The sequence below is a fragment of the Cetorhinus maximus genome, chromosome 25 (assembly GCF_964194155.1).
Source record: "Cetorhinus maximus chromosome 25, sCetMax3.hap1.1, whole genome shotgun sequence".
Lineage (NCBI taxonomy): Eukaryota > Metazoa > Chordata > Chondrichthyes > Lamniformes > Cetorhinidae > Cetorhinus > Cetorhinus maximus.
This window is the reverse complement of record NC_135903.1, coordinates 40,675,853-40,699,785: the sequence shown is the minus strand read 5'-3', so window position 1 is coordinate 40,699,785 and position 23,933 is coordinate 40,675,853. Positions and strand designations below refer to the sequence as shown.

The 23,933-nt window shown below is 46.8% G+C and overlaps 1 protein-coding gene across 1 annotated transcript in view; it reads left to right on the top strand.

The window, feature by feature from the left end:
- The window catches only part of LOC144667701 (vasoactive intestinal polypeptide receptor-like), a 38,513-nt gene extending 14,874 nt beyond the window's left edge, over window positions 1-23,639 (top strand). The window contains exons 3-9 of the mRNA XM_078529153.1: window positions 1,194-1,323; window positions 4,438-4,588; window positions 9,175-9,235; window positions 14,814-14,880; window positions 21,403-21,494; window positions 22,169-22,298; window positions 23,535-23,639. Coding sequence (XP_078385279.1) covers window positions 1,194-1,323; window positions 4,438-4,588; window positions 9,175-9,235; window positions 14,814-14,880; window positions 21,403-21,494; window positions 22,169-22,298; window positions 23,535-23,624 — 721 coding nt within the window. The 3' untranslated portion in view covers window positions 23,625-23,639. The remainder of the gene's footprint in view (window positions 1-1,193; window positions 1,324-4,437; window positions 4,589-9,174; window positions 9,236-14,813; window positions 14,881-21,402; window positions 21,495-22,168; window positions 22,299-23,534) is intronic.
- Window positions 23,640-23,933: the final 294 nt, after the last annotated feature.

The window sequence follows — 23,933 nt, the reverse complement described above, 5'->3', positions numbered from 1 at the left end:
CCAGGGTTCAGGTGCAGTTTTGATACTTTCAAAAGTAGAATGTGGGGGAGGGTTTGCCGGCAGTGAGGGGGGTGTTTAACACCCTCCAACTGGTGGGAGAGGGTCAGGGGTGCTGGTAAAAATATGAATCCTGACCCAAACCTGCCATAAATCTGGTTTAACTGCGGTGGTTTTTGGGATACCCGATTAACCCGCTCTGGAGAGGCAGGCCAGTGATCATAACATGTTAATGAAGCTGTGTGCCTCATATTTTACAGCTATTTAAATTTAATGGCTGTGGACCAAGTTTCCCTGGGCTCAGGAAACCTAACAGCTAAAGCATGCAAAGGCTATGGGTTCCAGCAACTAAGTGATTTTCCAACCCCTCTTGGGCGAGAGGAGCAGCACAAGTACTTCCCCGCAACCCGTCTGACAAACCTGCCACCATCTGCCTCCTCTCTGTGATCCAACTCTATCCCTGCAACTTCCCCACAACCTCCCCCGCCTCCAGCACAAAACCCCTGCCCCAGGGCCTCCCTCCGCTGGACCCCCCTGACCCCTCCTCCCCCATGACCTCCATCCCTCACAATCTCCCTCCCCAGGAGACCCCTCCCCCAGGCCTTCCCTCCCCATTTCCTTCATTCCCCATGACTTCTCTCCCCAGTGACCTTGTTCCTCTGTGATCTCCCTCCCCCACAACCTCCCTCCTCCCACAATCTCTCTCCCCTGCGACCTCTTTATCCCAACCTCTTTCCCCCGTGACCTTACTCCACCTGCAACCCCTCTCCCCCCCACCCACAAATCCCCCAGACACTGTCAGACATCGCTGCTTCTTGTTGAACTCTGTAAATGTCAGGGTCAGTCTTCAATTGTTTAGTGAGCCAGGAAGGTGATATTGATATGGTTTGGGGGGGAGATATGTTGGGATTAAGGGGTGTGCTGAGATTGAGGGATGTGGTGGGATTGAGGGATATGGTGGGGATGTGGGATTGAACGATATGTTGGGTTTGAATGATATGGTGGGATTGAGGGATATGGTGGGGATGTGGGATTGAACGATATGTTGAGTTTGAACGATATGGTGGGATTGAGGGATATGGTGGGATGTGGGATTGAGGTTGGATTGATAGATGAAAAAACAGATTGGGTTGTTTATTAGGCTTAAAGTGCTTTTTATTTGTAAAACGTCTGTTCTTTAACTTTCTTTGAGGCAGAAAGCTCCACTGCACCAGGAACTATATCCATATGAACCTGTTTGCCTCCTTCATTATGAAAGCCATTGCTGTGTTTGGTAGGGATTTGACGCTGTTTGGCACTGACTCTCCCCAGTGCATCCTTCCTACGGTAAGTGAAAGCTTGCGCTGATGCCGAATATTGTGACAGAGTGACATATCGTGCAGTTCACAGTGCCTGGTCAACAATGTGATCACTCTCAGTATTAAATTAAAACAGTGAATCAGGGCCAGATTTACCCTCAGTTCTTAAACACGGTTCCATAACACCAGTGGGGGAGATCTCTCACTTTCTCCCCGGGCAGGTGATAGTGAATCAGTCTCCCAGTTTACACGCTGTCCAATTAACAACACTCTGGTTGCCAATCCTCCTGCCACCGGAAACAGTTTCTCTATTTATCCTATTAAAACCAGTCATGATTTGAACACTTATCAAATCTTTCCTTAACCCTCTCTACTCTCAAAAGAACAACCCCAGCTTCTTCTATCTTTCCTCATGACTGAAGCCCTTCATCCTTGACACCATTCTAGTAAATCACCTCCGGTACTGCCTAAGGCCTTGACCTATTTCTAGAATGTTGTGCCCAGAATTGACCACAATATTCTAACTAACCGGTGTTTTGTAAAGGTTTAGCAGAACTCGCTTGCTTTTCTATTCAACGGGGGGGGAGTTTTCCCAGCTGAGGGGAGTCAGGTTGGCCGACATGTGAGGAGTTAAATCCCTTGAAATTAACGTGGGTTCAGAATCCCAACATCAACTGCCCTCTGTAAGATGCTGAAGGGGTTTGACAGGGGGGACACTGAGAGGTCATTTCCTCTGGCTGGGGAATCTAGAACATGGGAGCACAGTCTCAGGGTAAGTGGATAATCAATTAGGACTGAGATGAGGAGAAATTTCTTCACTCAACGTGTTGGGAATCTTTAGGATTCTCTACCCCAGAGTTGTGGATGCTCCATTGTTATGAATCTCCAAGAGGAGATTGTGGTGTATTGGTAATGTTACTGGGCTAGTAATCCAGACGCCCAGGTTAGTGGTCTGGGGACATGGGTTCAAATCTCACCATGGCAGCTGGTAGAATTCAAATTTGATTGAGGGGCAGCGGAGGGCATAGTGGTATTGTCACTGGACTGGTAATCCAGAGACCCAAGGTAATGTGCTGGGAACCTGCTTTTGAATCCCACCACTGTAGATGGTGAAATTTGTATTCAATAAACATCTGGAATTAAAAGTCTAATGATGACCATGAAACCATTGCCGATTGTTGTAAAAACCCATCTGGTTCACTAATGCCCTTTAGGGAAGGAAACCTGTCATCCTTACCTGGTCTTGTCTACATGTGACTCCAGACCCACAGCAATGCGGTTGACTCTCAAATGCCCTCTGAATGAGGGCAATTAGGGACGGGCAATCAATGCTGGCCCAGCCAGTGACATCTACATCCCGTGAATGAATATAAAAAAAACATTTAACGCTGAGACAGACAGATTTTTAGTCTCTCAGGGAATCAAGGGATATGGGGGAGCGGGTGGGATAGTGGAGTTGAGGTTGAGTAGGCTCAACGGATTTCTGTGGGGATGATATAAGGCAAATGGGTACACTACACACCCCCCCAACCCCACCCAGTTGGATCTGTCAGGTAAGTAAATTAAGGTAATCAAAAAGCCAATTAAAATCTCTTTTAACCCACAATTTTGGATTTCCCAGCCAGAGGTCCTGTTTCCCAACCTGTCAGCAACTCACCAGGGCCACCGAGGTGAATGCACAACGGGAAGAGTTTCTTCAGGAAAACTGACAGGCTTGGAAGTCTTTAATCAGTGAAACTGAAGAGCTGCAGCCATAGCCACGTGAGAGGCTGTTGTACTTCTGCTCAAAGAGAGCGCTATCTCTGCTTGACGAGTGACTGCCACCTTCTTTGAAGGCACTTCACCTGCCTGGCCCTTCATTCGCCTTCAGCTGCACTTCCCAGCTGTCTGCCCTCACCATGGCTTCGGAGCCGCTCCACGTCTGCCGAGGGTGGGGAGCAGAGTCCGCACCACTGACAACTGCTCCAGCAGCAGCAGGAGCAACACCAGCAGTAGCGTTGGCGGCTTGCTCCTCAGTCACATGCCCCCTCCACGGGGCAAACAGGATGGGCACCAAGATCCCACTGGAAGGAGGCAAGCCCCCAATACAGGCAGAGACATTAAAAATAAATAAATAAAAACAAATGACTCCATCTGAGCCAGTGCCTCGAAGGCTCAGCCTCTCATGGCAGGTCACTGCTGACACCTGCAGCTCCCTGAGACAAGACCGACTTTTACAATGGGACAGGTGGACATTGCATTGCCAGTGGCCAATAAGGGAGGGCCACCCTCTTCTCTAGTAAAGTCAGGTGCAATGTAGTCACTTAGCACGTCAGCCATGCCCTCTGCCTGTACAAGAATATCTTCTTCTTGCTCTCCAATTGGCCACACCCTTCATTTCATTACCCTTTTTACTATTTATATGTGTATAACATTTTGGGATCATTTTTATGTTAGTTCCTAATCTATTCAGCTATGCTCTTTTCCCCGCTTAGTCCCTTTCTCAGATCCCCCCAGTACCTTTATTTAGTCAGCCTGACAAGTCCCCATGATTGATTTTTTGTGTGTGTTGGTGTTAGCTGTGAGGGAGGGGGTGCACGTTCTTGTATTAAAGAGGGAAGTGGCTTACACAGACCAGCCAGAGAAAAATCGCTTTTCCAGCCTGTATTTTGTGCCTGACAGCTGCATTTATATGGCATCCAAGGCTGGCACTGTTCCAGATGCAACGAGGATGGCAGAGTCTCTGCAGGAGACCCTATCGACTTGCCCACTTCATCCTGCAGCCACCAGCAGTAATGCTAGAAGCCAATCAGTGAATGTTCACATGGGCTTTGGTCCAGACATGTTGACCAAGGGGAATTATCACCTGATGTTTCCATTGACTCAAAGTCACTCGTACCGGAAGAGATCCTATAGAATGTCATAATTGGCAAGATTAAAGAGCTTGTAAGGTTGCTCTGTTACAATGTGACAGACGAGCACTGAATCCCAGAGGTAAAGAGACCCCATGCTGTAAATAACCTGAGCACAGGCTTTATGCCTTACAATAGGGTTAAATGCAATGGGAAACTCGGAGGGTAATTCACAGGAGGACTGTACGCAGGGATGGGTGGGTGAATAAAGGTTCAGAAATGAGGGTAATGTCAGTTTGTGTCTTTCCCAGCCGTTTTGCAAAGCTGCAGTCGCCTTTCTCCAGTTCAGCATCACAGCAAATTTCTTCTGGCTGTTGGCGGAAGGCATGTATCTCCACACGCTCATCGTGGTCTTCTTCACTGAGAGGAAATATTTCTGGTGGTACATCGTGATGGCCTGGGGTAAGGCATTTTCTTCTCATTCACATAATCGTATAGCACAGAAAAAAGCCATTCCGGCCCCATGTACCTCTGCTGGCTCTTTGGAGGAGCTACCCAATTAGACCCACTCCCTCTGCTCCCTCCTGATAGCTCTCTACATTTGTTCCTTTTCAACTATTTATCCCATTCTCTTTTGAAGGTTACTGTTGAATCTGCTCCCATTGCCCTTTCAGGCAGCAGATGCCAGATCATTAAAAACCCACTGCATAAAAATAAATACTGCTTATCTCTCCCTGGCTTTTTTTGTTAATTATCTTAAATCTGTTTCCTCCGGTTACCGAACCTCACACCAGTGAAAACAGTTTCTCCCTATCTATTCTATCCAAGCCCTCATAATTTTGAACAATCTATTAAATCTTCACTTAACTGGTGGAGAGAAAGATAGAGTTAACGTTTCGAGCCCGTATGACTCTTCTTCAGCCTCCTGAAGTCATACGGACTCGAAACGTTAACTCTGTCTTTCTCTCCACAGATGCTGTCAGACCTGCTGAGTTTTTCCAGCATTTTTTGTTTTTGTGTCAGATTTCCAGCATCCGCAGTATTTTGCCTTTAACTTCACTTAACCTTCTCTGCTCCAAGGGCAATAATCTCAGTTTCTCTAATCTCTCCACATAACTGAACACCTTTATCCATCCTGGCAAATTCTGCTATCACCTGCTTGACGTCCTTCCTACAGTGTGGTGCCCAGAACTGGAGGCAATACTCTAACTGAGACGTAATAAATGATTTATAAAAGTTTACATTGATTTCCTTGCTCCCTAGCAGGAATTTTCCATTCCGGAACTAAGTCTCTTGCCAGGGGTGGGAATGGGGAGAGTTTCCTGCCGCAGAGGCTGCTGGGAATTCACATCATATCGCGCGACATTGACCTAATTAATTATGCAGACCAGGGGTTTCTCGACTCAGCGCAGCAGGTCAGGCTGGATGGCTCGCACCCCGCCATCATATCCGGGCACTACATTTAAAAGGCACCCAGACATCAACTGATCTACCGCTGAAGTCAGGAAATCCACCTCCTGGAAGATCCTGGAGAGAGAAGGTGGACCTCCTAGAAGGTCCTGAAGTTAGAAGGTCCACATTGCAGATGCTCCACTCACCCGCTGCTGCACATGGTAATTCCAGGGTCTGGTTACTGGAGGCCTCCATCTTCCCTTCCGATCTCTGTGAGCTGCCCCAGGCCTTCTTGCAGGCAAGTCCAACGTGTTCTGGACCGGCGAGAAAACCCGCTGATGGCGCCGATGATCGGGCAGGGGGGACAATTCTGGTCGGGCCTTCATCTGGATCGCATGAGTGGGGTACAAAGTGGTTTCACGCCGGCCTCTGGAAGGAATGGCGACCCCCCCATGATGGGCAGGAGCGCACTTGCCCGCCGTCATTTTAAGCTGGTGGGAAACTGACTTTTCAGCTCACGCTGCATCGTTCCCCCCCGCCCGCCCTCCATTAAATCCGCCAAGGAGAGGATGGGAAAATTCCACACTATGACTCAATTTATAATGCCAAAGATCTTTTTTAACAGCCTTATAAACAAGTCCTGCCACCTTCAAAGATGTGAAAAACCAGTTCTCTTTATTCATTCTGGAAGATCGTGACGCTTTTTTGTCGCCCATGTTCCAGTGGTAGCACTCTCGCCTCTGAATCAGAAGGTTACAGGTTCAAGTCCCACTGCAGAGGCTTCAGCCTATAATCTAGGCCGACACTTCAGTGCAGTGCTCAGGGAATACTGCACTGCCAGAGGTGCTGTCTTTTGAGTTAGGTTTTGAACCACAGCTCCACCTGCTGTCTCAGGCGATATAAAAGATCCCGTGAATCTATTTAAAGAAGATCTCCTCAGTGTCCTGACCAATATTTATCCCTCAACCAATATTACCAAAACAGATTATCTGGTCAATACCGCATTGCATTTAGTGAGAGTTTGCTGTGTACAAATTAGCTGCCTTGTTTCCAAAATTACAAGTGTCGGCAGTTTACATGTGTGGATAGATGAAGAGGACCTGCAGGATGTCCATGTGGAACATTAACACTAATGTACAGCAGTTAAATCGAATGGCCTGTTTCTGCCTCTAAGCTCGGTGTCATTTTATGAAGCTTTATATATTTCATTGGCCATAAAGCACTGTAGGTGTCCTGAGGTCATGAAGGTGCTATACAAATGCAGCCTTTACTTTCTTTCCCCTGTGCGAGATCTTTTTCCTCCTCTATTCCATCGCCTCTCCTCCCTCCTGGTGAATATCACTGTAACCAAGATGGCAGTGGGCCCATTATAAAGCTCTGTTTCGGTCTCAACTGGAGGATTGTGTCCAATTCTGGGCACCGCACTTTAGGAAGGATGTGAAGGCTTGAGAGAGGATGCAGAAAAGATTTACCAGAATGGTCCCAGGGATGAGGGACCTCAGTTATGTGGATAGATTGGAGAAGCTGGGGCTATTGTCCTTTGAGAAGAGAAGGTTTAGAGGAGATTTGAGAGAGGGGTTCCCAAATCATGAGGGGTCTGGACAGAGTAGGTGGAGCAAAACTGTTTCAATTGGGTGAAGGGTCAAGAACTAGAGGACACTGATTGAAAGTGATTGGCAAAAGAATCAAGAACACCATGAGGAAAAACTTACTTTACACAGGGTGTGATTAGGATCTGGAATGCATTGCCTGAGAGTGTGGTGGAGATAGGGTCAGTCGTGGGTTTTAAAGGGGAATTGGATAAATACCTGAAGAGAAACCATTTGCGGGGCTACAGGGAAAGGAGAAGGGAATGGGATTAGCTGAGTTGCTCTGGCAGAGATCTGGCACAGACACGACAGGCTGAATGGCCTCCCACTGTGCTAATACCTTTCTATGATTCTACCATTCTAATTCATAAATTAGACCAGGCTCAGAAGAATGGTGGAAAGGGTTGTCATATCCCAGGAGACATTCTTCTGAAAGGCTATGTTCCACCTTTACCACGCAATGGGCAGAATCACCCCAGATTTGCACCAAGTGCAGAACCCGCCAACCATGCTGATGGGCTTTCACGTTGTATCATCCCAAACCCGCCACATTACTCATGCATTCCTGGGAAACACACCGGTTTGATGGCGGGCGGGCTCCAATTCGCCTGCCACGCCATCACCCCACCGCTTCAGCACGCCCGGTGCCACATTTAAAGTACAGCCGCACTTAATGCTTCTAGCCCAGGACTGCAGCAAAGAAAACATGGTCCAGAAAAGCAAGAAGACTGCAGCCATCGAGCACCCTTTGGATGCCCTGGAGGTCCGCGGTGATGTCCTCTACCCCCACTTTGACCGTAGGAAGGGCAGCTACATTACCACTTCGACTTGGTAGTCGATGGCAGGGGTGATCAGTGCCAATGTTGCACAGAAGAGATTGATGGTCCAATGCAGATAGATGATTGATCTCATCCATGCAGCCAGGGTAAAGCAATCATCTCATCACTCTAAACTCACACACTCAAGCCCATCACACATTCACTGGCACCTCACTCACTGCCAGCTCAAGGGACATCACCACTCATTCTTTCATTCACAACCTTACATCTCCATCTGGCCTTATATCCTCTGGAGACCACCTCCTCAGCCCTCACCATCTTGAGGCCACTTGCACAGATCAACATGTGGCCCCACACAGTCCCTGGGTTACCCTCCTTCGCCAGTCCAGCTCTCATCCTACAGCCTCTTCCCTTGCCTGAGGCCACTTCTCTCTCTTCCCCAAGCAATACCTAGCCCTGCAACCATTGAAATTCCACCCACATATGGCTGATCTGGTAGGTAGAGACCTACATGTGAGCCCCCCTAAAAGTGATGTGGTGCTGCCTGTGAAGCCTGGCGCTGATGACTGTGAGTGCTGCCCGAAGCAAAGTGGGGAAACAAACCTTGAAGTCCCAAGCAAAGTGCAGCCCGCCAAGTGCACGCCTTATATATGCTGCTGTGAAACACGTCGGCGTGTTTTCCTGCTGACGTGGGCAGACGATCTAGCGGCGGGGATGAGTCAGGCGAGCTGGCCTTATAATGATATGCTGACATATTACAATGAGGTTCCTGACGTCTGATGGTGGGAAACGTGGCCCGCCATCAGTGGGCGGAACGGACGATCGCAAACTGGTTTCACAACATTGTGAAACCGATTCTTGGCCTTCTCACCATGTTGTCCACTCACACCACCAAACACGCCGGACGCTGGCGGGCACAGGAAATGGCAGCCAATGCATACTGCCGCTTCACCATATTGACTGGGAACCTGCTGAAACTGTCATTTATTGTTATTGACACAAGTCACTGTCCTCACTAACAAAAATTCAACCACTAAACCTGACAAAAGAACGAGTAGGAAGATGAGGAGTGTTTTGTTTTAACTGATTGCATTAATCCCTTAATCCTATCATCAATTTTCTTAATCCGATTTCCTTAATCCCTTCCATCATGAAGCAATAGATTCATTTTGAAAATAGTAGACTTGCTGACCACCTGCATCTGTGTTGTTCACCATGGGGAGAATCACGGTCTGAGGTACAACACTTCTGTTTTATACCATTGATGACCCTATTTCTGTTTCTATAGGTACTCCACTGTTGCTCACTATCAGTTGGACACTTGCCATGCTGCACTATAGTAATACCGGGTAAGAGAAAACAGGCCTATCTAAATTAAAGCAATGTGAAAGCTGTTTTCTAATTGATTCTTACTGTTTCCAATTCCAGACATCAGCTGCTGTAATGACTTGACGTACTGGACAGGTTTCTACTTGAAACAGATAACTTAATTACAAAGAGCTTTTCAGAATCTATATACTGGAACCAAGCCCTCAACTAGAAAAGCCACGCCCACCCTGCCCTGAATTACCCGCACTTAGGGCTCATTGGTCAGAGACTCCAAGGACAATCACGTGACCCCTGATAGGCAGTAAGAAAGGCTATACTTTCAATCACTACATTTACTACCACTTTAGTTTTTTACACTTCCTATTTACAGAGAACATTTGAATAACTCACAACAAATACATACATACAGGTCAGGTGATTAAAGATTAAGTCTTTGAGGTGGTTTCCTTATTCAGTTAGAGCAGCGTAGCTCTGCCACTTGAGGTTTTCCCACTGGATCAACATGATCAGGAACTGCAGCATCAGGTACATCATTAGAAAGTGGCAGTTCAGAGTTAGGCAACTCCACAGAGACATCAACGATGTCTGTTCTGGGTCAGTCTGTCACCTCAGGGATTAATGGTTCGACATTAATCACAGGTGGAATCACTGGATGTTGGACCATCTCTTTACTCCTAAAATGATCCACATGTTTTCAAACAACTCGGTCTTCCACTTCCATCTGGAAGGACAAGGGACCAGTTTCTGAGACAATTGTACCAGGAAGCCAACAAGGTCCACGTCCAACATTCCACATGAAAACTGTATCCCTTACAGTGAATCTTTGAGCTTTACCATGAATGTTATGATTCAATTTTTGATTACTCTGGTTCTTCTCTACCTTCCCCTCCAAATTTGGAAACACCAGACTTAACCTTGTATGTAGGCAGCATTTCATCAATAATTCAGACAGTGTTGGACCGTAGTTGAATGAGGTGTTGTACGATAATTAAGAAGAAAGCAGGAAAGTCAAATTTCCAGAGTAGCTTCTGATAACCTCTTCATTCCAGATTTGAAAGTTTGCACAGCTCTTTCAGCTAAACCAATTGATGAGAGATGATTAGATGATATGTTGCTGTTTTAATGTGTCTGATTCCATTTAAATTCATGAATCTCTGAAACACTGTACTGGTAAAGACTGTACCATTATCCAAAATGATGACTTCCGGTAGGCCATGTATACTAAAACAATGACGGGGCTTTTCAATAGTTGCGTTCGATGTCAGTGATCTGACTTCATACACGTTCATCCATTTAGAATGTGCATCTACGATCAATAAAAACATGGTACCTAAGAATGGTCCTACATAATCAACATGTAGTCTAACCCAGGGTTAACCAGGCCACTCCCACGGATGCAGTGAAGCTGCAACAGGCAACTTCTGTTGTTGCTGACAATGGAGACAGTGCTTGACCAGGCTTTCAATGTCACTGTCAATGCCTGGCCACCAGACATAGCTTTGCGGAAGCATTTCCATCCTCGATATGTCTGGACGTGCACTGTGAAGCTTTATCAAAAGCGGTTCACTTACTTGCAAAGGGACGCTGACTCTTGATCCCCACAACAAGATTCCATCTTGACAACTTAACCCGGTTTTTCGGGCATGGAATGGTCTCATCTCTTCAGACGCTAGTGAATTTTACCACCCTTACAATACAAGGTCTCGGACTTTTAGCAAAATTGGATCTCTGTTCATCCAATTCCTAATTTACTTCGCACATACAGGTGAAGAATCCAAGAAATTCAGTACAAGCACAACCTCTTGTGGAACAGGAGCATATACAAAGCTATCTGGTAACGGGAGATGACTGAGTGTATCCGCATTTGCAATATGCAAGCCAGGACGGCACATAAAGGTGTACTCTTAGGCAGATAATATGAAAGCCCAATGTTGTATTCTTGCTAATGCTATTGTCAGAATGACTTTATCCTTACTGAATAAACCCATTAATGCTTTATGATTCGAAACAATGGTGAAGTATATCCAGGCAGATACTGGTGGAATTTCTTCACTCCGAATATCACCGATAAACCTTCCTTTTCTTGTTGGGAGTAACCCTTTTCAGCTGTGGAGAGGGTTCTGGAGACATAGTCGATTGGCCTTTCTGATCCAACTTCCATTCTGTGTGATAGTACAGCTCCCGCACCATAAGGAAGCATCACATATTAATATCAATATAATGTACCAGTAGACACAATGAATGTAATAGCTTCTTAACTTTCACAAAGGCTTCTTCTAGTTGCAAATTCCATGACCAGCAATGATTCTTTTTCAATAACAAGTGCTAACACTGTTGGCAAATTTGGCCAGAAGTGGCTATAATAATTGATCATGCCCAGAAAAGACTTTGGTTACACTGGACGGAGAGAACGCCTCTTAGGTTGCCCAACTTTCTCTTCTACCAGATGCAAACCCATTGCATCCACCCTGTGACCCAGGTAAGTAACTTCTGGAGCTTGGAATGTACGTTTCTCTTTCTTTAATCATACTCCGGATTCCAAGAATCTTCTTAACATCTCTTCCAGGTTGGCCAACTGTTCGGCTTCAGTTGACCCTGTGATCAGAGCATCATCCAGGTACACTACTACTCTGGGAAGTCCTTACAAAAGGCTCTCCATTGTCCTTTGGAAGACTGCACATGCAGACAATATTACAAAGGGTAGTATATTGATAAAGTCCTTTGTGTGTGTTGATGGTTACATACCCTCTAGGTGTGCTATCCAGCTCTAGTTGTTGAAAAGCACGGCTCATGTTCAGTTTTGTATAAGATTTGCCTCCATCTAGCTTTGCAAACAAGTCGTCTATCCTCGGGATAGGATATTAATCAAATTTGGCTGCCGTGTTCACAGTCAATTTATAGACCCACAAATATGTATAGTTTGGTCAGGTACATAGTCCCCACTGGGACTATGGGCACTGCCCATTCTGAGAATTGGACAGGTTGAATGATGCCCCGCTTTTCTAACTGGCACAGTTCTGCTTCCACCTTCTCCTTTAGGGCATAAGGCACAGGCCTGGCCTTAAAGAAATGTGGTGTCGCCTGAGAATCCAAATATATTTTTGCTTGCAAGCCTTTTAATCTCTCTAATTCATCACAAAATACACTCATATTTCCTTAGCAGCTCAGGAACTCCTCCTGTTCTCAAGTGAAGTATTTCAGTCCAATTGAGCCTAATTTTTTGTAACCAGTCTCGGCCCAGAAGACTAGGTCCTTCACCTTCACTATGATCACTGGAAGCTGGTCTGTCTGTTGCCTATAGGGCTCAGGTACTGGGGTGTTGCCCATTACCTGTATGGGGTCACCAGTGTATGTCTTCAACTGAGCCGTTGTTTGCTCCAGATTCAGTGGCTGGGAACCTTCATTTAGGTATTTAAACCTGTGCTCACCCACCACTGTGGTTGAGGCTCCCGTATCTACCTCCATTACCAGTGGCTTCCCATTCACTTGGATTGTGACAGTAATAGGTTCGGTTTTTACTGTTGTGACATTGTACAGGGAATAGATATCGGTATCGGCAGCTTCAGGTTCTGCTGTATTATTCAATTTAATCATATTGGTTTGCTGCTTTATGGGCTGTTTTGATTTTGTCCTGCATTGCTTTATTACGTAACCTTTCTTATGACAGTAAGCATTCCGTCTCCTCGAATTTACGGGTGTCCAGTCTGTGGTCACCCCCAACATCTATAACAGGTTAACCTTGGAGTCGCTGCTGAAATGTTTCTACTCGGTTTTTTCATGTTTCTAACAGCGGACATTGCCTCTCGTTTCGCTGCTGTGTCTCTGGTCTTTGAGCCACACCCGGAGGGAGGTTCCCACCCCACATGAGGAACAGCCCCATGTTATACATTCTGTAAAGCCTGTGAGTCTCTCACAGCACTTTCCATGGCTAATGCTATTTCCAGCATGCTCTTCAAATTGATGTCGTCTTCTGCCAGTAAACGGCGCTGAATGGCAGCGTCGTGAACTCTACAAACTAATCGGTCCCACAGCATCTCATTGACTGTGATTCCCAAGTCGCAGTGCTCAGTCAACTGCTTCAACTTCACTATATAGGTTGCAATGGACTCTCCTGGGGTTAACCCCTCACTCTGGAGTTAAACTTAAATCTCTGCATTATCGTGGATGGCTTTGGCTGAAAACGTGTCTTCACCAGGTCTGCTAATTCACTAAAAGATTTAGAATTGGGCGTGTTTGGGGCCATCAGGCTGCGGATGAGGTTGTCTGTCTTGTTACCACAGACACTCAAAAGGATCGCTTTCTGCTTCTCCTCTGCGGTTATTTCATTTGCCATGAAATAAAAACCAAGGCTCTCTGTATACTGGCTTCAGTCTACCATAGTCGCGTCATAAGGATCAATTCAGTCGAAGATGACATGACTGACGAGTATAATTTTCTTTTTTGCTGAAGGTTCGATATACTCACGTCAACAAGGTGAGATGCAGCGTCGGAGCTATTTTACCCTCGTCGCTAAATGTAATGACTTGGAGCGGACAAGTTTCTACAAGAAACAGATAACTTTATTACAGACAGCTTTTCAGAAGCTATATGCTTGAACCATGCTTGACCCTCAACTAGGTTTACCCACGCTTAGGGTTCATTGGCTGGAGTCTCCAAGAGCAATCAGGTGACCCCTGATAGGCAGTAGGAAAGGCTATACCTTCAATCACTACAGCTGCCCTCCAGTATCCAGTTCAGAGGAGATTCTCCCTGGGTGAGCCTGGATGATGAGTGTTATCAGATATTTGGCCATTGAAGTTTTTCAAATTGAGTGCCAGACAGCACACCTACCCAAAAACACCCACCCACACATGTACCCCTAACATACATACACACCCATAGACACACACCCCTACACACACACTTCAACAGACACACATTCACACAATGAAAAGCAGCCCTACACACCCACATATTCATCCCTACAGATGCACAGCTACACACACACCTACACACCACCTACACATACAAACAACATACATGTACACCATACACACATACCTACACACACCGTACACACACACCTTAAACACACGACCTACACATACAAACAACATACACGCACCCTACACGCGCACCTTACACACCACACCCTTACACACACTATACACACACACACACCCTGCACACACACCCTACATACACCACACCCCTACACACACTATACAGACACACGCACACACACATCTCTACACACACAACCCCTACATACACCACACACTTACATACACACCTACATGCACTGCACCCCTACACACACAGCCCCCCCCCAACACACACACACCCCGACACACACACACACCCCTACACACACAGAGACTGCATTACACACACACACAAACACACCTTCCAGCGGGAGTCACTGGATGGAGATCATGATGAGGAACCCTGGTTAACCGTTCTCATTCTGCACTATTATGTGTGGTCAGTTGATGCACTCTGTTTACACTGGTACCCCTGCTGAAATCAGCTCACTCAGGTATTCTGGGAGTTCTACAAGGTTACTTATTACAAAAGTTAAAAAAAAAAACCTGGTTTTTAACTGGATATTTCCTTTAGGTGCTGGGAATCCCTTGCCTCTCCATACTTTTGGATTATTAAGGCTCCGATTTCTATGACAATTTTGGTGAGTGTTCCTCCTGTATAGCTGCGATGACATCGGCATTGTCAATCATGATTGTACAGCATTTGTGATGGTATTTTCTCTGTTTTTTCCTGCCACTGGTCTCCCTGGGTCTCACACTAGCACTGGCTGAGAGTGAGGGCAAGAAATCCTCATGCCTTCGTGCTAGTGCCAGTCTGAGGTTGGCGACTAGGAGGTACACAGGAGTGGTCTGGACCATTCCTGTTTGATTTTCCCATCCGCAGTCCTCAGTTCATCCCTGAGAGATAAGAAAGCAAGACACACATTTCTACAATGCCTTTCACGGCCTCTGTAGGGTCCAAAGAGCCATATAACCAAGGAAGTATTTATTGAAGCGTAGTCACTGTTGTAATGGGGGAAATATGCCGTACAACTTCTGCACAGCAAGCTCCCACAAACAGCAATGTGATAACAACCAGATGAACTGTTTTTTGCATGTTTGTTGATCTCTTCCATTTTAGCTAATTTTCAATCAATATTGACAACAATGGCAGAGATAATCCCTTGCCCTTCTTCAGAATCATACCTTGAGTCCTTTTATGTCCATCTGAGAGAGTGTAATGTCTCATTGGAAAAATGCACCTCCGGTAGTGTAGCACTCCTTCAGTACTGCACTAGATTGTCAGTCTGGATTTTGTGTTCAACTCTCTGGAGTTGGACTTAAAACTGCAACATTTTGACTCAGAGAGAACTGCTGCTGAGGTACAGCTGAGGACATTAGTTCAGTGTGTAGAGTTTCACACATATATAACTGCAGATATTTTTTCTTAACGTTGCCACAGCCATGGTTCTGTTGTTACAATCACACTGTGCACAGTTCCAGTCCCCCTTACAAAAACAATGTAGAGGCACTGAAGAAGGTGCAGAAAAGATCTATAAGGATGATGTCAGAGCTGAGAGGTTATACTAAGCAGGAAAGATCAGGAAAGTCTTGGATAAAATTAGGAAATGCTGGACGAACTCAGCAAGCTGGCATCATCTGTGGAGAGAGAAACAGAGTTAACACTTCGACTCCGTATGGTTCTACTTCAGTGGACTTCATACACTGGGCGGAATTTTCCATTTATGGGACTAAGTGCGGTGCTGGGCAGTTTCAGTGGTGCCCACCCCACTGGGAACTAGTCTCCACACCCCTTGTGTGATGTCAGGGAGATGTGTTTAAATCTTTATTTGAAGTGTGTGATGTAAGCGTTTCTAACCCTTCTTCCTCAAGGAGCACCATTGAGTGAGGGCAGCTCATCAGCATCGATTTTTTAGAGACATTTGTGTCTCCTCAGTGGTAGTGGCGGAAGAAAAGAGATGCCCAGGAGGAGGAGATCCCTCGGCATGTCCACATCTCAGTCACAGCCATGTTTGTGTCATTAGATGGTAGCAAAGGCTTCAAGTCTTCACTCGAATCACTCTTGTTCCTCAGGGGACTCTCAGTTCCCAGAGTGAACTCACTCACAGGGCCCCACCGACAAAAGCAAAGATCATGGCCTGGCGATTCATGAGGCAAGTGTGAATGTGGGACTCGTTGTTGCTGCAAGTGGTTGAACATCCCCTGAGATGTAAGGGAACGGCATTGAGGGCTAGGAGAGAGGTGGCCATATTCCCTCCCTTAACTTTACTCTTCCTGAAATCTGTCAGCGATTAACGTATCACAGGCACGTCTCCCACATTTTCCTTCCTCCATGGCGTGATTGCACTCGTACTGACCCTCAACAGCCTCCTGAGGTTCCTGGGCAACCGGATCTTCATCCTCCGATGTGCTCTCATCCTTCTCCAGCTCATCCTCTGGTGGGGTGGGGTCACCTCTTTGCATTGCCAGATTGTGAATGGGTGCAACACACTGCGATGATGCAGGAAACCCTGTCGGGAGTGTATTGGAGTGAACCACCTGAGCGGTCCAAGTGTCTGAAACGCACCTTCAGAAGCCCTATGGTCTGCTCTATAAGGGACATGTGGAGCTGTGAGAACAACTGTGAGGGCGATGCACTGGTGTCATCAGCCAGCGTTTCAGCGGGTAGCCCTTATCCCCAAGCAGCTATCCCTGCAGACGTAATCGCCCCTTGAAAATCTCAGGCACCTGGGAGTGATTCAGGATGTAGGAGTCATGGCAACTCCCAGGGTACCAGGCACAAATGTACGTAATGTACTTCCAGTTATCACACACCAATTGTACATTGATGGAATGATCGCCCTTGCGGTTTATAAACATTAGGGGCTGCTGCCATGGAGCCCGTATAGCCACATGGGTGCAGCCTATTGCACCCTGTACTCTTGGGAAGCCTGAGATGGTGGTGAAGCCGGTGAATCTCGCAGCCTGGCTATCTTCATCCAGAGCAAACCTGACATAATGATGGGCCCTCCTGTAAAGGGCATCTGTGACCTCCTTTATGCATCGATGTGTTGTGGACTGAGAGATGCTGCACAGGTCACCTGCTGGTCCCTGGAAAGAACCAGAGGCCAAGAAATTGAGTGCAGCGGTCGCCTTCAAAGCCACTGGCTGGGGATACCCTCCAACTCCATGTGGAGTCAGGTCTTCACGAAGAATGTGGCATATGTGACGAACCAGAGGTCAGGACAAGCACAGACATAAATGGCATTGCCTCTCACCCATTTGTAATTGGAGAGTCTTCTGCAATAAACCCTAGGTCTGGTGATTCACCTCCGTTGCCTGGATCTCTCCTCCTGACCCTCCTGTTTGTGCTGTGACTCCGCTTGACCATGTCCCTCCTGCTGGAGCTGTGCACGGAGTCACCTCTCCCTCCTTTGCCTCCTCTGTTACATTAGGTGCCTGACAAAGGCAGCATTGAGCCCTGGATCCATATCTGCTTTTGCCTTTTCTCTGAAAGGAAACATTGAAGACATTAATGATTCAAGGGGCAAGAAAGTGAAGCTCAGAGGCGTTTGGAGACTGTAAGTGCCCATAGTTTTCCTGCCCTACTTGCCCGGTGGCTGATGCCACCTTGTCCTTGAGACACTGGCGCACACATCGAGGTGACCAAGATGGCATCACAGATAGGTAACATCTTGAGCCCTTTGTGGGATGCTAAAGTTTCAGTGAGATGAGTGACCCAACCTAGCTCTGTGCTCCAATCTCTGATGTGGCATTTTAATGACCAATCAGTTGCTCATGGTCAATGAGTGGATGCCCTTTGGCCCATTAGGAGTTTCAATTCTGGTGAACACGTGACAGGCCTTCATTGATGGAATGTCATATATGATACAGCTGTGCCTCCCTCACTGTTTCCTGCATTCCCAAATTCTACAATCCAATGTGTTACTCTTGAGATGAAGTGACTGTGATGTGAAGCCACTGAGTTCTGAGTAGCCCTTTAACAGCACTAATGAAGCCATTGGCTTTCAGTGGCTTTCATCACAAGGAGGTCTTCCTTCTTTCTCTTTAAGCAGACTCCTGATCTCTCTTGAGGCAACAAGTTAGAGGACGATGCCAGAAAGGCCCCCATTGCATTCACCTTTCCCTCTCACTGCCATTCCACAGCCTTCCTTCCCCATTTCCCACCTTGTGTTCATCATCTCCACCTTCCCCTCTTAGCCTACCCCCACCCCCCCGACCATTGAAGTGCTGGTTTCTGAAAGTGAAGTTCTGCCTGACTACCACTGCACAGCGGTGTCCTTGTGGACAATGGTCTCAGCCACCAGGAGTAAAAGACCCTTGCACTCCCCAGCCCCGGCTACAGTGCTGGTCAGTGCCTGAAAGTGGAGGCCTGTACGAGTACCACAGCCCAGTGGTGTCCTTCAGGACAGCGTAGGCAAAGAGCAGGTGCAGACCAACCCTCCAGCCCCAGCAGACTGGCGCAGCGCTATGGCAGGTAGGCGATGTATGTTCCACTCACCTCAAAGCTACCAGTGAATTGAGGTCTGACTTGTGCACGTCGCCCTTTTCAAACGGGTTTGAGGCCGACGTAATTTCCTGCTGGCATGACACGAGATTGGAAGGCCTGATAAGATTCCAGCGAGCAGCTGTTTTAATGAGCATTCATGAGATGTTAATGAATGCAAATGGCGATCGAGCCTCTAGTCTGCGAGATAACCGACCCGCCATTAACCTCCCATCGGGAGAATTGCAACCTGTTTTTACACCGGCGGGTTTCCAACTTTTGACCTGCCGCTGGGTTCTCTGCTCCTGCCCAGCATGAAACCCGCACATGAACTCTGTTCCCCTCTCCACGGATGTTGCCAGACCTTGATGAGTTTTTCCAGCAATTCCTGTTTTTATTTCAGATTTCCAGCATCCACAGTGCTTTAGCTTTTATCAGCAAATATCATTTATTTGCTTTTCTCTGGAAAAAGGGCTGAGGAATAGCCTGATAGAGGACGCCGGGTAGACGTAGAGAGGATGTTTCCACACATGAGGCAGACCAGAACCGAGGGCCCATAAATATGAGAGTCACTAATAAAGTCAATAGAGAATTCAGGAGAAACCTCTTCCAGCAGTGAGTGGTTAGGATGTGGAAGTCGCTACCATATGGAGTCATTGAGGTGAATAGCATCGACAGATTTAAGGGGAAGCTGGAGTGGAAGGAGAATGGAATAAGTGGGCCATAACTTCCAACTAGCGTCGTTGGAAAGTGCAGGCCGGCAGGAATTAGAAGAAATATCTCCAAACTTACCTGGTCTTGAAAATTACACTGACCCTTGCGTTCGCCGGAGCTGCTTAGGGCCTGAATCAAAAGACTCCTCACAGGCCCCAGCAAAGTGCAGCTCCAGCCGATTCAAGGAGACCACACCCCCTTTTTTACAGCACTTTCTGCCATAAAGCAGGTAAGTTTAAAGGGCCACGGAAATTGCTAGGCCAAGAAGAAGGTAATTGGATGGGATTTGGGGGTAGGGGGCATCCAGGGTGCCCGGGGGAGGTCTTGGGGGTGGGTGTTGGGGGGTGGTCAGAAATCTGTGGGGAGTCGAGGTGAAAGGTCGGCGGAAGGGTGGGAGGGAGTTGGGGATCCAGGGGAGGGGTGTTAGAGGTCTGGGATGCAGACGAACGTCCGGGGGGAGGGGGTCGGAGGTCCGGCTGGGGGCGTAGTCCGAAGTCTGGGGTGGGTGGGGGGTATGGAGGTCTGATGGAGGGGGTCCGAGGTCTGGTGGGGGTGGGGGTTTGTCCAAGATCTGGGTTGGGCGGTGGGGGAGGGGGAGTCGGAAGTCAGAGGGGGTCCAACATCCAGGGAGGAGTTGGAAGTCTGGAGGGGCTGGGTTGGAGGTCTGGTGGGGGTTGGGGTGTCTGAAGTCGAGGGCGGGGAGGGGTTCAAGGTCCTGGGGGAGCATCGGAGGTTGGGGGGTGTTGGGGGAATGGGGTTGTCAAAGGTTGGAGGTTGGGTGGGGTAGGCTTGTCGGAGGTCGGGGCTGAGGGAATCGGAGGCCAGGGATAGGCTTGTCTGAGGTCAGGGGTAGGCTTGTCGGAGGTCAGGGGTAGGCTTGTCGGAGGTCAGGGGTAGGCTTGTCGGAGGTCGGGGGCTGGGGGATCAGAGGTCAGGTGTTCGGGGATTGGAGGTTGGGGGTTGGACAGGTCGGGGGCTGGGGGAATCCCATGGGGTCGGGGGTGTGGGACAGTCCCATGGGGTCAGTCTGGGTCATTACAATAGGTACCCAGAAGTTAAAAGAGGTTTGAATTCTTCTAACTTTTTCTGGGTAACTATTGGTATAAGCCCGTTTGGAGTTTGCGATTTAAATCGCATTTTCGGATGGTTCCCAGCGCAGCGCAATTGTACAGAGGAAGTGTGCAATTCTGGGCAATTACCGTGCAAACCCTAACCTGGGCATTTCCGAGAAGGATTCCCCAGCGCACTTTTGGAGTATTCCCCCAAATCTGACACTGGGGAGCTCGGAAGTTATAGCCCAATTAATATGCTGAAAGGGTTAGATGAAAAGGGGGAGAGGAGGACGTTTATGTGGAGCATAAACACTAGTAAAGACCACTTGGGGCAAATGGCCTGTTTTTGTGCTGCACATTCTATGTAATAATGACTGAGCAAACTTTTCACTGGAGTTGAAATAGCAGAATCTCAGTGTTGGTTCCATAGGGAGCTGTCCTTGTCCAGGAGCCTTAGTAGAATGGCCTTCAAAGCCAGAACCCAGAAAAGAGGTTAGAATCATATTGCAAACTATAAAGAGCAAATTCTTAATCTGTCCATAGGAAGTTTCTTATTTCCTTTTTAATGGAGGGGCTTAACCCATTCAAATTAAACTTACCAACATCTTAGGAGCAGGATGAGCTAAGGAAAATCATAGCATGCCTGAACACTAATATCGCGCAGCGTGATTTCACCCCATGCAGTACTCAGAGGTGGCTGTATGCAGGGGGCATCATACTGTCCCCTTGCTCAGCTTAAATGTGGCGAAAATTCTTTTTCAACTAAAAATTGGAGAAATTTCAAAAACTAAACAACCCCTTGGACAGAGTCTAACCATTTGTTTTTGCTGTCAGACATTGCAGCAGCATGTTTTACCGTAGGCCAGAAATGCTGAACTCCACCAAACTGTGATGTTTTCCTTTTCTTTTAGGTGAACTTCGTCCTGTTCATCTCCATCATCCAAATCCTCATCCAGAAAGTGTATTCATCAGACAGTAGAGGAAGGGAGTATAGGCAATACCTGTAAGTACAGAGTGTCCCCCCCCTCAAAACCCACATCACAACCGGCAAACCCTATCTGACCTGGGTCCCAGTGTGTGCTGCTTTCATTGGCTTCCTGCCGGTCATTGTTCCCAGAACATGAACCCCTCCTTCCGATCTTGTTAACATTTGCAGCTCACATTTTGAGCACCTTCTGACCTCACTCAAGGGCAGTGGTGGGGAAGAGGTTTATATTTTCAGCACAAGCGCACCTCGTGATTTTGCATCCATTAAAATGAACACTTGACACCAATCTGGGAGCCAATCAGGAGCTCCTCATGTCAAAGTCCGCAGAAATACGACTGGTAGATACATTCCCATGGTCGACCCTCAATGGATCAGATCCGTGACTGACCTTTGGTAAAGTAAGTGAAGCTGCCCCAGAACCCAGGTAGCCCCTTCTCTTAGTGTCATCAGCGGAGAGGAGATCCAAAGTTGTAGGTTTTTGCTGGGACTTCAAAGTTTCATTTTAAATCTGGTATATTTTAAATAAGTGTTAGGAAACTCCTGCCTGCCTGGTGAAGGTTCCTTCCCCATTTAACCAAGTTGCAGTAGGTTAAAGAACCTCTTTATTTACTTATATCAAATAATTTCATCTGCAAATCTATGAAATCTAAACTGATATGCTATTAATTGTTGCATTTCTTTATTAAAAGGAGACTGGCCAAGTCCACTTTGCTCCTCATCCCACTATTTGGGGCAAACTACATTATCTTTGCATTTGTCCCTGACCATCTGAACATCTACTTCCGGATGGTGTTTGATCTAGCCCTGGGGTCCTTCCAGGTGGGTAACCTGATATTCTAGAATGACAGCTGATTCTCTGGAAGACATATAAATGGAAATTAATTATAAATGTTGCTTTGGTTAAAGCTGTCTTTAGCTTTAAATTCCCTCGATATTCTTAACAAATGTCTACTGATCTCAATCTCAAAATCTCCTGTTGAATTAAATTGGCTAAAAGAACATTACTGTTTGAGCAGGTGACTTGCCTTCAGAAACTAGACTGATGTACACAAAAACAAAGTCTCTCGCTTTGCATTAATATCAGACCCCACAGGATAGATCCTGTGGAAATTGAAAAGTGTCACACATTGTCACGCTGTGGAGTTGGAATGGGCAATTATAACTTTACAACCCAACAACAAAAACCAGGCAGGAGGGCTGTTGAAATCAACCTGGAAAATATGCCAATATCTCACCACCTGCTATTTTAAATAGAAACAGAAAATGCTTGAAATACTCTGTGGGTTTGGCAGTATCTAAGGAGGCAGAAAATAAGTTAACGTTTCAAGTTGTGACTCAGTCAGAACTCAGTTTATCTCTCCACAGATGCTGCCAGACCTGCTGAGCATTTCCAAACATTATCTTCTTTTATTTGGACTTCCAGCATCCGCTGTATTCAGCTGTTGTAATAGACCACGATTTTAATCTGTTCTTCTGACAAGATAGCAAGAATACTTGCATGAGGCCAATGGCGACATTCTTTAAATAAGCAGATTGGCCTCCAATATTAATTGAGCAGGATAGAACCAGTGGGGCGTTGGTACAAACACTACCCAATCACTAATGGTGTTTAGATATATGCAGCATATGGTATTGGAGGGACGTCTAAAAGTATTGCTTAGCTAAAGCTTCATGCAGGCTGTAAGGATCTGAAATAAAGAGAGATGGTTTCTATCAGGTGTTGTACTTTGTGCTAACGAATGCAAGGTACACGGGGACCTGGACTGTTATTCAACAGAGTAACCATTCACCTTCGGTGTATGCAGTGAAGAGGTCCTCACACCATACCAGAAAGTCAGTCTGTGCTCAGAATTCATGTTTGGAAATTGGTTAGTTGGCCGAACGCCTAAATTTCTAATTCATGCCCCACTGGTTCACAAAATATGCAGAGTAATTTACCCATTCTCAGTCTACCAGCAATCCCATTCACAGTATCTTTTCATTCCAGCTGAGTTCAATGCCTGAATTTATTAGTAAATAATGGAGAGTGTGTGATCGTGTTTTCTCTGTTCCTAGGGTTTCATTGTTGCAATACTCTACTGTTTCTTGAATGGAGAGGTAAGACCAACCACACTCCATAGCACATTAATGTCAGTATTACATTGATTATACAGATGGAGTCAGATCAAAGCGTTCTACAGGAACGACGCAAGCTCTGTGGATTTGACGGGCAGGTGCCTGGCTTCTGTTCAGTGTTAGAGTATATAACCAACCCACTCAACTCTACTCAGCCAGACTGACTATTTGCAACATATCATGTGACCTGTTGATTGTACCACATTTATAACCGTTTCATGTACATTATGAATAGTTGCTAGAGGAGCTAGTCTCCTATGTCCATATGGAAAGGTCTGCATGATGTGCTCCCATATCTTTATTGCAAAGCTGACTTGGGTTTGAATTTTTCTGTCACTG